Source organism: Epinephelus lanceolatus, chromosome 22 (genome assembly GCF_041903045.1).
Source record: "Epinephelus lanceolatus isolate andai-2023 chromosome 22, ASM4190304v1, whole genome shotgun sequence".
Lineage (NCBI taxonomy): Eukaryota > Metazoa > Chordata > Actinopteri > Perciformes > Serranidae > Epinephelus > Epinephelus lanceolatus.
In genome coordinates, this window is record NC_135755.1 from 18,057,950 (window position 1) to 18,072,421 (window position 14,472).

General features: G+C 40.1%; 1 protein-coding gene and 1 long non-coding RNA gene across 2 annotated transcripts; both read right to left on the reverse strand.

The window, feature by feature from the left end:
• Window positions 1-4,055: 4,055 nt before the first annotated feature.
• LOC117245664 (macrophage mannose receptor 1-like) lies at window positions 4,056-7,395 on the reverse strand. The gene is made up of 7 exons (XM_033609150.2): window positions 7,354-7,395; window positions 7,169-7,207; window positions 7,032-7,070; window positions 5,623-5,967; window positions 5,109-5,450; window positions 4,539-4,630; window positions 4,056-4,187 (listed from the first exon to the last, which is right to left on the reverse strand). The coding sequence occupies exons 2-7, from the start codon at window positions 7,197-7,199 to the stop codon at window positions 4,056-4,058; spliced, it is 981 nt and encodes a 326-aa protein (XP_033465041.2). The 5' UTR covers window positions 7,200-7,207; window positions 7,354-7,395.
• Window positions 7,396-11,498: 4,103 nt separating this feature from the next.
• Window positions 11,499-13,191, reverse strand: LOC117272869 (uncharacterized). Its single transcript, XR_004502979.2, has 3 exons — window positions 13,113-13,191; window positions 12,869-12,957; window positions 11,499-11,879 (listed from the first exon to the last, which is right to left on the reverse strand). It is a non-coding gene; the product is annotated as an uncharacterized LOC117272869 (long non-coding RNA).
• Window positions 13,192-14,472: the final 1,281 nt, after the last annotated feature.

Here is a 14,472-nt window from a genome sequence, read left to right on the forward strand (position 1 = left end):
TGGTTTGGGGTAAAATAAGTATGTTTGTTATGTTTCTACATACTTACTTCTTATACATGAGTGTTTTAACTATAGTTTTTGATGCTGCAAGTAACTACCATAGTATAAGGTAGAGCTGCCCTCGACTACAAATTTTCCTAGTCGACCAATAGTCGTCATTTAGGGCCATTAGTCAACTAGTCGCCTGCATGTTTATGATATTAATGTAATTATTAAATGATATATTTTGGGCGGGGCAACACAATGGTTTGAGTTGAAGGTGTGAGAAAGAATAGTATCAGTAACATTGTTGACACTGTGCTACATTACAGAGAAATACAAAACCATACTAATGAACCTTCATTAATATAGGCCTATATTTTATCTACAAGTGCACGTCACACACTGAGCGAGCCGCCTGTTAATGACGCTGTCGGCTAATGGGCATGTAGCTACTTCCATGTTTCAGATGATATGTCATGTTTGTAGTCGACCAATGAAGATGAGTTTACATATCACCTTGGGTTCGTCCTTCACCTTCTCAAAATGATCCCACACTTTGGATTTCCTGCCCGACATGTTATTAACTAGCCTGTGGAATAACCGCAGGTACCAGCCCTGGAAATTAACATGACTCCTGTCTGACTGCTGAGCGTGGCCACTTCCTGTGTCTGTGCCTTTCAAATTAAATTCCCACATGGTCCAGTCACATAGGTTTTGATTTATTCTGACAAGACGCAGCTCCTAATAGAGTTTCACTTTTTATTATTTTTTCTGCGACTAAGCGACCAATGAAATCTTGCCAACTAATGACCTTTCTGGTCAACTAAAATTTGGTTGATTATTAGGGCGCAGCCCTCCTATAAAGAGCGAAAAGTGCACAGAATGGTTGAGAGGGGAGGTGGATGGATCAAACTAATGTTGGACTTCCAGCTGGGAGACCGCTGATTGTGTCCCGCGTGAAACCAAAAGTCAGAATTATTTTAACAACAGTGCAGTGTGTGTAGCATTGGCTAGTTAGGCTAGTTGCGTTTGTCACATGACGTTACATTACGTTAGTAACAAACATACTTATTGTAGCCAAACCAAGATGTGTCTTTTTAAACCTAAACACATGCTGTTGTTGGCTCAACCTGAGGAAGACAACCTAAAAAGGATGTATTTTATCTATGTTGTAAGCAAGCGTCAAGCTCCCAGGCTGAGAAATGAAGCCAATGTGGAGGTGCCAAAAACTGCAGCACCTTCTTGTCCAAATTTAGTCACCTGTGGCTCAAAGAAAAACAAGATGGCGACGGCTGAAATGCTGCGCTGGAAGCTTCAAAACGGTTGTCCACAAATCAATTGGTGATGCCAGGGTAGCTACGTCTACAGTATATTTTGAAAAGGACGAGCAGAAACTGTACAACTCCTGTGAAAACTGAAGTGTAATTTAATAAGACGCAATGCAAGCAATGAGCGTAAATTCACATGCCGTTCCTGGGCGTCAAAAACTGATGCAGGAGGGGAACCTAGCTCATCATATTTGGACGTTTAGGGCCACTGGACAAATGTCAGTATTAAACAAATTGGGAGTGAGAATGTGTCGACTATATGGCTCCCTCCTTTGCTACTGTCATAATAAGCTGCTTGTATGAATGACCAAGGCATCGTTTTTTGGGGGGGTGAATGGTCTCTATAAAACATAAGCAACCATACAGTATAAACACATCATTATCACATAAAATCATGTACTCAATGTTTCTCAAAGTTTCTTTCAAAATAAAGGTTTTATTTCGGTTATATATATAGTTTTTTCTTTAGTACCACATGGTTTATGATTGACATTCTGGCATCAAAACATGGATAATCACAATTCACATTTAGAGTCCTTCCTGTTACCACTGAATTAATGAATAAATTCACTCACATGCATTAAGCAAAGTTGTAAATGTTTGAAACAAAAGAGAGTATTTGCAGATGTAGATCACAGCACAGACTTAATCGGTTCTTCTAAGTTCCACTTCAACATGAGCAAGAAGGTCAGGTATATAAATAATTTACACACAAGCTAGATACATTATTGAAATGATCACTCTTATTCTTCAACAGCAAAATTCAAATCATTTTAACCCCCTACAACATGAGCACTTCTGCTTGACAATTAGGATCCTGTAACGAGAGGGGAAAAACAAGATTTTAGAAAATTACCTTAAAAAAATGAGCACAAAAAACTTTCATTTATAAGTGAAAGCAAGTTGGGTTTTACACCTCGCGTCAGAAAATGCTAATACTGAAAGTTGGTCCACATGACATGTCAAAAGTACATTATGTTTTTGAAAAATTAACATGACTGGTTTTGTTTGTAGATGTTTACCGCACTCATCGTTACTTACAGACTTTTCTAAATAATCAATGAATATTTGTCTGATTAACAGCATTGGATCCATATAAATGCCTTTTTTTTTGTTGGAGGCTTTGATAAAAAGCAAAATATTAAAAAGTCTAAACTAGTCCATACCCATTGGTAGCTTTGTCACCTCCTACCTATGTCAGTCCTCAATGCCTACGTGCAGTTTCACATAGTTTGACCACGTCAGTGAGTAGAAAAACATGGGACAGACAGAATGACTGACTGACAGAATGACACACTGACAGTTTCCGTGATTATGTACAGCATACCATACCATGACTTAGTCATACCAAAAATTAGAAAACAACAACATTGGTCCACAGGGGGCGCCACAGCAATCGGTCGCATTTTAGCCATTTTTAAGCATTTTCTGTTGTTATAGCGCCACCCAGTTGCCAATTAGAGTTAAATTTCTCCAGTCACCTTGAGGCGTCCTGTTCTACATATCTACCAAGTTTAGTAAAAATCAATATGGCGGTTAGGCCTAGATAAGAAATTAGCTCTCTAGCGCCCCCATTTTGTTTGATGGGGTCAATAATGGAGGGGTCCCCTCAGATTATGTGTGGTCATATGCCTACAAAGTTGCGTGGTGATCGGTGAAACCCTTGAGATGTTATACACCTTTATGTGATGAGCCACGCCCTCCACAATATTCACTGCCTTATAGAAGCTCAGTTTTAGTAAGTTTTCCAACTTTTGCCAAGAGGGAACTTTAGATATTGGTCCCTAGATTATGTTCACTGAGTTTCATGCAGATCGGTCAAACTTCCTAGGAAGAGATCGATTTTAACTGTTTTTCAAAAAATTCAAAATGTCGGAAAATCTATATAACTGGAAGTTATGGGTTCTTGAGGCAAATTTGTTCCTCATGAGGAGAGGCATCTCTGTGCAAAGTTTCATGTCTCTACGACATACGGGGCATGAGATATGCCCATTCAAAGTTTGCACTTTCAATCAGTTGCTATAGCGCCCCCCTTTGGCCAATTGATGTAATATTGCTTCATTCGCATCCTCCCATGACCCTCTACCACTGTGCCAAATTTCACATGGATTGACCAAGTCAGTGAGGAGAAAAACGTGGAACACACACACAGTTTTCGTCATTATATAGTAAGAAGATTAACAGCAGTGAAACCAACACACAACAAGAAAAACGTGGAACACACACACACAGACACACGCAGACAGAGTTTTCGTCATTATATAGTAAGATAGTAAGATGTGCTATGAATTACTGCAGTCTCAGTTTGGTGACCCGCTCAGAGTCATGAATAGCAAAATACATTTTTGTTCAGGACCACTGACTGAGCTAAAGGCTTACACTTTGACATCCAAATTTGGCTTTTGAGTAACAAAATGTTGCCAAAAAAAGACTGAACCAAGAACGTGAATGAATGTGAATGTTTCCCCTGACGGATTACTGAACAGGCCAGTGGCCTAAGGTAGTTACAATGGGCCCCAGCGCACGCTATTATGACGGGCCCTAGTGCACCCTAGCTACTAGGTTTGAAGCCCACACACACACACACACACTTTTATAATCTGACAAATTTAATTAGTTTAGTACAACCATTAGTGGTGCCGTTGGGTGGTCAAATGATTTTATTCAAGATAAGCTAACTTATCATTTTAATTCAGTCCTACTCAAAAATGTCAAAGATGTCTGTGGTCGAAGAGTCTTCTGAGATCAAGAGGCTACACTCATCTGTCTCTCTGCGACCTCCGACTGCTCATGACGATGGAAGATGAGTGAACTTTTGTCACTTCGCCAGCTGAGATGGAAATCAGTCAGCTGCTGTTCTCTCAGGATCGTCTCCAACTGAGGGCAAATAGCAGTGTTAAAAGTGTCATAGTCTCCAGATGTAGCTTTACCTTCCCATCTCTGTGACATTAATGTATCTGTAAATCACTCAAGTTTTGAAAAGCTGAGATAAAAGCTGAGTGGCCAGTTGACTTTGTTGAATCTATGATACCAAGAATTAAGGCAGTTCTGAAGGCAAAAGGGGTCCAACCTGGTACTAGCAAGGTGTACCTAATAAAGTGGCCAGTGAGTGTATAAACAAGTAGAATGTGTTTTATAATTAACCTGAAAGTGGTTGCTAATGGAAACAACAGTCTCATCTTCTCTCTATTTTAAATACACAGAACAAGTACACATATTTCTTTTTACCTTTTTCAGGAGTTCATCACTGAGTGCGGAGTCAGTGAGGTCGACATCAGAGTGCAGCTTCAGCCTTATTACCCTCTTCTTTACCTTAAGACCTGCAGCATCCCAACACAGAATCATACTGTTAGTAATGACTGCCGGGAAATGTAGAAGGATTTGGTGAAAAACAGAGATGTAGTGTAGTTTCTTTAAGCATCTTAAGCGCCGTCTTTTTAAAAACGTCAATTCACGTTGGTGTACTGGTGTAGTGCTTTTATTTTAAAAGAGACTGTATGTAAACTGCTCATTTCCTGTGAAGACGGAATTGTATTTTGAAAGAAGACAATGCATGTAACAGGCAAAACTTGACACGGTGTCCCAGAACGTCGACAACGAACGCCCCCAGGGTACCTTGCATGTCGCATGTGGACGTGGAAAGTCCATGACCAAACGTTGATATAGTGAGGATGTGTCGGCACTTTTGCGGCTACTGCTCAAAAGTCAAAATGTGCTCAGCTGACTCCTTCTAACTAAAAGTCACTTCAGTAGCATTTCCAGGAATTCATTAATTAATTCTGCATTTCATTTACTCACCACCCTGACAGACAAACGTGGCCTTCTGGTTACAATCAGCTCCGATCCAGCGTCCCTGTTGTGCCACTGCAACAGAAGCACAGTCTCCCCAAGACTGCGAGCCACTCAGCCAGAACCTGAAGGAGGTTTCTTTTCCATCTGACCACATCCAGGCATCCTCGAACAGACCGATCCACACTTTGTTGCTGTCTGATGTTCCGGCAGTACTGGAAATCTGTGAATTATCCGCCTCAGTGCTTGCACAGGCCATGTCAGTGTGGCTACTTCGGCAAAACTCCTGGCTGTCAACAAAGGTTCTCCTCTGTGAGTAATATACATACTCTTGCTTGCCGTCCTGCAGGCCTAAAGAGGTAGACAATGAGATGGTAGCATAAATTAATTTCAGGTCTTTCTTCGGCAAAGTAAGACAGAGATTAAACATGACTGATGTAAGATGACATTTATACCATTAAAAAATATAACCAATCTAAATAAGCTGTTCTCTACTGTTAGTCACTGTGTATCATTTACTCACGGTCATAACACGTAACAGCTTTGTCCTCTCCACACCGTATGTCTATCCACAAGCCATCCGCAACCATCTCGGCACAATCCTCATTGCCTCCTGCGTTGTTCGGTTCACCTTCAGCCCACTTGGTGAAGTGCGCTCTGCCCCTGCCATCGGACCACATCCACCTGGGAGTCGTTCCTTTCCGAAGCCCGATCCAGCTGTACGTCACATGACTGCCCAGCACGCTGACCAGCTCGTTCTTGACGCTCATGTTGTCCACAGTGGCCAGGTCGGTGAACTTGAGTCTGCAGAAGCTCTGAGCTTCATACCAGGTCAGGGCGATGTCGATGTGGTGGTACTGCTGAGGTGCTTTGGGCAGAAGTTTATATTTATGAAAGGAAGCAAATTGAAACTAGAGTTGGACATTTGTGCCAATTTTAAAAAATTTCCCTTCGGATGTTCCTGAGATAGCAAGTTCACAAGAACGGGACGGACAGACAGACAACCCGAAAACATGATGCTACGTTGCGGAGGCACAACAAGGGAATAGGGGCATCCTGAAATACCGCAGAATCAACACCTCTGTGACAGTCTCAAGACAAACTTTGTATTTACTGTATTTGGATCATGTTTTAATGAGGGCTTGCCTTCCTCTCCAAAACAGGTGGACCAGGCGATTATTGCCGCTTGAGTAAAGCAATTTACAAATCAGTGCTTCTCTGAAGCTGTTCGGCATCTTGGAGGCACACCCACAACATGTTACTGTGTGCTCACCAAAGTGTGGATACCCAACCCAAGCCCCACACGACCCGTCAGACCCAAAGGGGTCGGGCCAGGTTCGGATAGTAAATCAGAAATTTTGCTCGGGTTCGGCCCACTTGACATGGTGCTGTGTTGTGCTATGGCCAAGTGTTGGTCGGTTATAACTGTCTCGGACTTGGGTTGGATTTGGTCAGGAAAATGTGTCCCAAACCACGCTCTAGTGCTCACCCCATTTCTCTCATGATTTGCTCACCTTCTGATCCAGATGTTCAGGAAGTGTTTACAGCAAGTCAAATTATCCACAGACAGACAGTGACACGTCCAACACATGCTAATGTGTGGTCACTTTTTTTTCTCTAATAACATAAGATAGTAATTCAAGAATTTTCACCGGGAGACGAATAATCCACAAAGGTCTCTTTCTCTCCAAAACAAACATATCAGATGAATAAAACCACTAGGCAAATTGATTGTAATAGTTGTAATATTTTGTATTTCCATGCTCTTTAGCAATGCCCTTCTAACTACTCTGCATTTTCACCACGTCTTCACATTATGTGTTTTTGAAAGCATATGGTACCTTTTGTCACACATTATTAATAATAAAATAAACAAAACATGTTTAACAGTGGTTAGGATGTAAAATTTAATTGCTTTGAACAGGTACTCACTCAGATAAGCAGTGGTCCTCTGAAACAAAAGGAGAATCCCTAAATAAAAAAGCAGACTGTTATTTCCATCTTTCAACAACTATTACAGTCAATAATATGAAAAACTATTGTTCCAATAACTTATACACTGTGCTTACCAATGAAGGGGATGACACTTTGTAGCCACATTATTTAATCTGCAAACCAGAAGAATAAAGATCATACTACACGGCATATGTTCACTTATATCAGACCATAAGTATATCACACTCAGAAAGGAAGAGAAAACATAATGTGGTCCGTTATTAATATCGACTAGAACATGCTGTGTAACAGGACTTACCGCTCCTGCTGATGAAAGCTTCTTCAACCAGCTCTGTTCAGGAGCTCAGGTGATGCGTTAGGAACATTTATGGAAAGTTTAGTCATTTCATGCAAAACTGGATCAGCAGTGACAGGGAAACCCAAGGAGATTTGTTTACCAGATGCTGACATCTGGTTGCCCACCTTTGCGCTTGTGTTGTGCGTCAGTGTTGCTGTGCAAGTCTTACCAAGCTTGTTCCTGAATTCTAAAATATCTGACTGTTTTAAAAATTATCGTTGTGTGTGTATGATTACCAGAAAAAATATTAAAAATCTCAAAACCACTGATTGTGTGTTGGTTTCACTGCTGTTAATCTTCTTACTATATAATGACGAAAACTGTGTGTGTGTTCCACGTTTTTCTCCTCACTGACTTGGTCAATCCATGTGAAATTTGGCACAGTGGTAGAGGGTCATGGGAGGATGCGAATGAAGCAATATTACATCAATTGGCCAAAGGGGGGCGCTATAGCAATCGATTGAAATTGCAAATATTGAATGGGCATATCTCATGCCCCGTATGTCGTAGAGACATGAAACTTTGCACAGAGATGCCTCTCTTCATGAGGAACAAATTTGCCTCAAGAACCCATGACTTCCGGTTATATAGATTTTCCACCATTTTGAATTTTTGAAAAACAGTTAAAATCGATCTCTTCCTAGGAAGTTTGACCGATCTGCATGAAAATAGGTGAACATGGGGCGTTGGTGGCTTAGTGGTAGAGCATATTGCAGAGGGCGTGGCTCATCACATAAAGGTGTATAACATCTCAAGGGTTTCACCAATCACCACGCAACTTTGTAGGCATATGACCACACATAATCTGAGGGGACCCCTCCATTATTGACCCCATCAAACAAAATGGGGGCGCTAGAGAGCTAATTTCTTATCTAGGCCTAACCGCCATATCGATTTTTACTAAACTTGGTAGATATGTAGAACAGAATGCCTCAAGGTGACTGGAGAAATTTAACTCTAATTGGCAACTGGGTGGTGCTATAACAACAGAAAAATGCTTAAAAATGGCTAAAATGCGACCGACCGATCGCTGTGGCTCCCCCTGTGGACCAATGTTGTTGATTTTTTTTTCTAATTGTTGGTATGACTAAGTCATGATATGGTATGCTGTACATAATCACGGAAACTGTCAGTGTGTCATTCTGTCAGTCAGTCATTCTGTCTGTCCCATGTTTTTCTACTCACTGACGTGGTCAATCTATGTGAAACTGCACATAGGCATTGAGGATTGGCATAGGTAGAAGGTGACAAAGCTACCAATGGGTATGGACTAGTCAGTATTATGTTACATTTCCAAGCACAAAAACATAATAAAATTAAATATATGTATAGATCCAACAGAATTTTTGTTATCAAACTTTACTAAAAAAAAGTTCTGAAGATAGGCCCTTTTTTATGTCAGACTTTTTAAGTGGTTCTGATGTGCAAGCATTACTCTGTGAATATTAAGATTTAACATACGAGAGACTTGTGGACATAAAATGCAAAAACTAACACACAACAACACAGAGTGCACATGATCAGTGATGACCAAATGAGGCCTCATGAACCACTGTGTTTATTTTCTGAAGCCACCAGATGGCGCTGTCTGGTCAACAAAGGTTTGAAAGCACACTTCATTGCCAGTCCTTCAGCCTTTATCTTTAAACCAAGAGCGCCATCTGGTGGGGTCAGAAAATAAAGAAAGTGGTTCATGAGGCTTCATTTGGCCATCACTATACATGATGACTGACTGAGCTAGTGAGCTCTGCTTTTCAAGTTTATTCAGTTTTATTCACAATCTGTATTATAAATATTTTCATGGGCAAACATACAAGTATCTTAAATATTAAATGTTTGCAACAGTAAAACAAATGCTTTTGTTATCTTTGCAGAGAACCAGGCTAGCTGTTTCCCTCTGTTTCCAGTCATTATGCTAAGCTAAGCTAACCAGCGGCTGGTTGTAGCATCACATTAACTGTGCAGACATGAGAGTGAAGTGATCCTCTGATCTAACTCATGGCAAGAAAGTGGATATGTTTATTTTATAAAATGTCAAAGTATTCCCCTTATGTGCATGTAATGCTGCTTCTGTAATATCTGACCAATAACAAATAAATAAATAAATTAAATTAAACAAATAAGGGTCAGCTTCATCCTTTAATTTTATTGCTATAACTGTCTTAACTTTTGGGCTGAAAAGGAAATGTTATCGGCACGTGGCCAAAGCAAATTAAATACAATTTTACATTCAGCTACATAAACTGCATGAAAAATAAGAGGTTAAAAATACTGTGTTTGTTTACAATCTTTTCTCATTCTACTCTGCTGTCACTGTTTATTCCCTCCAGTACTCGCTACAGTCCACGTTGTTTAATTCAGTCCAAGAGTGCACCCCACTCGAACATTATCGCTCTATTAAATCGGTATTAGTAGTTGTTAACAGTGTTATAGATTTAGGTTAGAAGGCTTATGCTACACTGGCTAGTATGTTCAGGATGCTTTTATCAGCTATTTAACAGCTATGTTTCTTGTTATGCAGCAACATGTGTATGAGCTGCCTCTGTCAGGGATGGTGGATGGTATGACACCTAGCCTGCCAAGCTGCAGACCACTGCTCGAGAACAACAAACAACTAAGCAGATTGTTCATTTACAAGACATCGAAGCATTTCCAGCAGCATTTGGGTTCCCAGATGTAGGTGTTTCTTTGTTTTGTGTCAGCGTGATGACACTAGAATGATGTTTTTCTTTAAATGTGTCTAAATAATCCCATAAGGGGTTGGCCGCTGTTGAAATGGCCAGACACGAAAATAAACAATTCATTTATTCATTTATTCATTTATTCCAGCTGTTTCTAGCAGCACTTCCAGTGGCATTTTCAGCTGTGTATTTGCCCCCAAACATTTTTTTTCAGCACATTGCAGTGTTTTCAGAAGTGTTTCCAGCGATGTCTCCAACTGCACTTTCAGTAGTGTTTCCATCATCGTTTGCACCCCCAAATGTGCAGTGCTTTTGGTGATAGTTTGCTGCACTTCCACCAATGTTTGCCCTAAAATGTGGCACTTTTTAGCAACCCATCGCTGGTTTCAGCATGGGTTTGCATTCTTGCCCCCAGACGTGGCTGTTTTTAGCGACCCGTCACTGTGTTTGCAGCGGCGTTTCTGCCCACAAACATGGCTGCTTTTAGCAACCCGTCACTGTGTTTCCAGCGGCGTTTCTGCCCACAAACATGGCTGCTTTTAGCAACCTGTTGCTGTGTTTCCAGCGGCACATCTGCCACCAAACTTTGGTGTTATTTTAGAAAGTCGTCAAATCATTTCTAGCGGCATTCTTGCCCCCAAACATGGCTGTTTTTAGCGACCTATTGCTGTGTTTCTAGACACTTATCTGCCACCAAATCTGGGTGTTTTTTTAGGGAGTCATCACTGCTTTTCCAGCTGCATTCTTGCCCTTAAATGTGGCTGTTTTTAGCAACCCATTGCTGTGTTTCCAGTGGCATTTCTGCCCCAAAACATAGGTGCTTATTTTGCAAGTCACTGCTGCATTTCCAGCAGCTTTTGTGCCCCCAAATGTTTATTTTTCAGCAGCACATTGCAGTGTTTTCAGTGGTATTATCAGTGATGTTTCCAGCTGCACTTTCAGCTGTGTTTCCATTGGATTTTTGTCCCCAAACATGGGTGCTTTTTGATGACACTTGTATCAATTTTTGCCCTATATGAGGTTTTAATAAGTCACCCATCACTGGTTTCAGCCCCCCACAGGGATTTTTTTTTTTGGCACATTTACTGTGGCTTTCTTGCCACCAAACGTGGCTGCTTTTAGTTAGCCATCACTGCGTTGTCAGCTATGTTTATGCCCCCGAACACTGGTGTTTGTTTGTGAATCATTACCGCATTTCCAGCTGCATTCTTGCCCATCAACATAGCTGTTTTTACCAACCTGTTGCTGTGTTTCCAGCTGTGCTTCTGCCACCAAACTTCGGTGTTCTTTTTAACGAGTCGTCATGTAATTTCCAGCGGCATTCTTACCCCCATACATGGCTGTTTTTAGCGACCTATTGCTGCATTTCTAGCAGCATTTCTGCCACGAAATAAGGGTGTGTTTTAGGGGAGTAGTTGCTGCTTTTTCAGCAGCATTCTGGCCCCAAAATGTGACTGTTTTAGTGACCTATTGCTGAATTTCAAGCAGCTTTTGTGCCAGTAAACGCAGATTTTTTAAGCCAAAATATGATTTTTTTTTTTTTAACCATAACCAAGTTGGTTTGTGCCTAAACATAACCACACGTTAACCACAGCATTGTTGAAACAGAAAAACATTTTGCCAACAGCTGTTTAATAAGATGATCACAGCATTCTGAATATACTAGTCAGTGTAGCAGGAGCCTTCTAACCTATATCTATGATGCTGATAACCAGTACTAATGCCTATTTGACTAAGTGATAACATTTAAAATGGGTGCACCACTGCAGCAGGATTCATGTTTCACCTCCCTCAGGCGGCATGTACCTGTTGGAGATAAGGCAGCACACTCACTCTGTAGTCTGACTCCCTCTATAGGTAAACATGCAGAATAACACAGCAGAGAATGCAGTCAAGAGACTGCCTATATTGTTGATGGTACTGAATGAAAGACTAACAGATGGTTGCACATTTATCTGTCAATAGAAAGGTTGGAGAACTAGGCCCAGCTCTAATATAAGCCAACATTTGTTTTGTACTTCTGTACTGCCCTGATAGTAGACGTGTTGACCTTTACATATTTATCTACAATGCCAAAACTTGTACGAGTCAGTTATATTAACTTGTACAAGCTTTACAAGTTACTGTTGTTTTCAACAGGTCAGTGTACAGGCTTTATACTGGTGTTTTTACAAGTCTGCAAACAGACAAACTCTATTTAAAAAACAGAACTATTACAAAGAAAGAAAGAAAGATGACAAGACAAAAAGGATGGAAAACCCCCAGAAAAAACAGTATCTAAAAACAAGTACATTAAGTGCATTAACAACAAAATATATATATATATATATATATATATATATTTTTAATTAAAAGTGCAGCGTCTAACTTTGGAGAAAGACAGTTGAATGTTGAGACCCAAAGAGCGCTGGTATTTGATGTCCCAGGATTTAGACTTAACAATCAACTACCTTTTTGTTGGTCTACATACAGCACTTGTGAGAAAAATACAGTCTAACTGAAATTAAAATGGTATTTTCCTCAGATATCAGTATATATCGCCTTTGTTTTGACTTGTGTATGTTATTAGTTCAAACTGTACTTGCCGAACAGAAGAGACTTAAATTTTAAATGTCGTTAGCTGTTGCGTAGACCAAGTCTCCATTAATTCCTTCCACAAAAAGAAAATTTTAGTTTGACTTTAAAATTGGACAAATGTCTCTTGGAGCAGGATTAATACACTAGGAATGCAACAGCAATAACAGAAGTGACCTAAATAAAAAAAAAAAATGGAAAAATTGACATTAAAGTCTTACTGTTGTGCCTCTTTGTGTGAAACTCTTCTGGACGTCAACCAGCGGATCTTGAAATCAGTGATGCCCTTTCTTTTCATATCTGCCTCCAGCTAGAAAATATACACAAAATATAAATCTTTACATTTACGATACTTTAATAATTAGCAACTTAGATATGATTAGCTACAGCTCTTATAAACTATTCATCACTAAGGAAGTAAACTTTTATGAATGCACATGTGAAACAATCTGTGCTCTTTCTCACCTGGTTTAAGATTTGTTGTCGGATGACTGGGTCGCTCATGTCAGAGTTAATGCTGATCTTCACCACAGATCTCTTCTTATAGTCTGAAAAATAGTTGCTGGTGTGATTGCTTGACTGAAGAGCTGTTTAACATGTTTCAGTCCATTGACTGCAGTAGTAGAAGCATCACTGTCGACCAATGTTTAAAAGCACAGAGGTACTTTTAAGATTAATTTCTGATCTTTCAGGCAGCCTTTGATTCAGGTTTATTTCAATGAAAATAAATTTGTTTTTGTTTTATTCTCCATGTGTTAAGAATGTGTTTAGCTTTATTATACAGCACTTTGTAAGTGTGTTTTGAATGGTGCTATACAATATATAAATGAAGTTTATTTATTATGTCAATTTTATTAAGGTTTACAGTCACGCATAATTTAGGCTGCGGCCTTTGAGTAAGTGACTGGCTGTCACTACAGTCCATGATTCAGATCCACTCCTCGCTTCACCCAAACTACACCCTCTTGCCCAAATATGATCAATTTTGGCTTCAAAAAATCCAAGATGGCGACAGCCAAAATGCGACTGTTATTTGGCTGTTTGCATAACTTTTATGACTTGTTTTTTGAAGGAGTTGAGAAGGTGGAGTCAAGAATGATACCAATATATTTAACATGAGGCACTACTTGGATGCTCTCTCCAGACACATAGACTTCAGGATTACAGTCTGATGTAGAGTGTGTCTTAGTAAAAAACATGCAAACAGTCTTCTTAACATTTAGAGACAGGTGAGAATCATTAGGCCTTTTTTAACACTTGTCATTGTTGTAGTGAGTTTAGCAGCAGCTTGTTTGTTTTGTTTGTTTTATGCATGAACATAAATTACGCTATCGTCTACATACATCTGAACTTCACACCACATGCAGGCTGATGGTAAGTCATTAATGTAAAGGCTGAACAGAAGAGGTCCTAAGATGGATCCCTGGGGAACACCCATTTCATTGCTCACAAAAGAGGAAGTTACACCTGCCACTGGATATTTTTGCTTTAAAAATACTTTTTTGTTGTTGACTAATCATTTAATTTCTTGTGCACTAATGCAAAGCTTACATAAACAAGTATGATACTTACAGTAGCAGAGAAACATAGATTCGGTGTCACAGGACCTTACACTCCATTTCCTGTGGTAGACATGAGCACAGTTCGGACCCTCTCCTGAGCTGTTGTGTGGCCCACTTGACCAGTATCTGAATGTGGAGTAGCTCCCATCTGACCACTTCCAGGAGTCCATAAACAGGCCAATCCAGGCCAGCTTTCCTGCCGGTACCATGCTCTGGATTTCCAGGTTCTCAGCCTGGTTCCTCACGCTGAGCAAGTCTGTGTG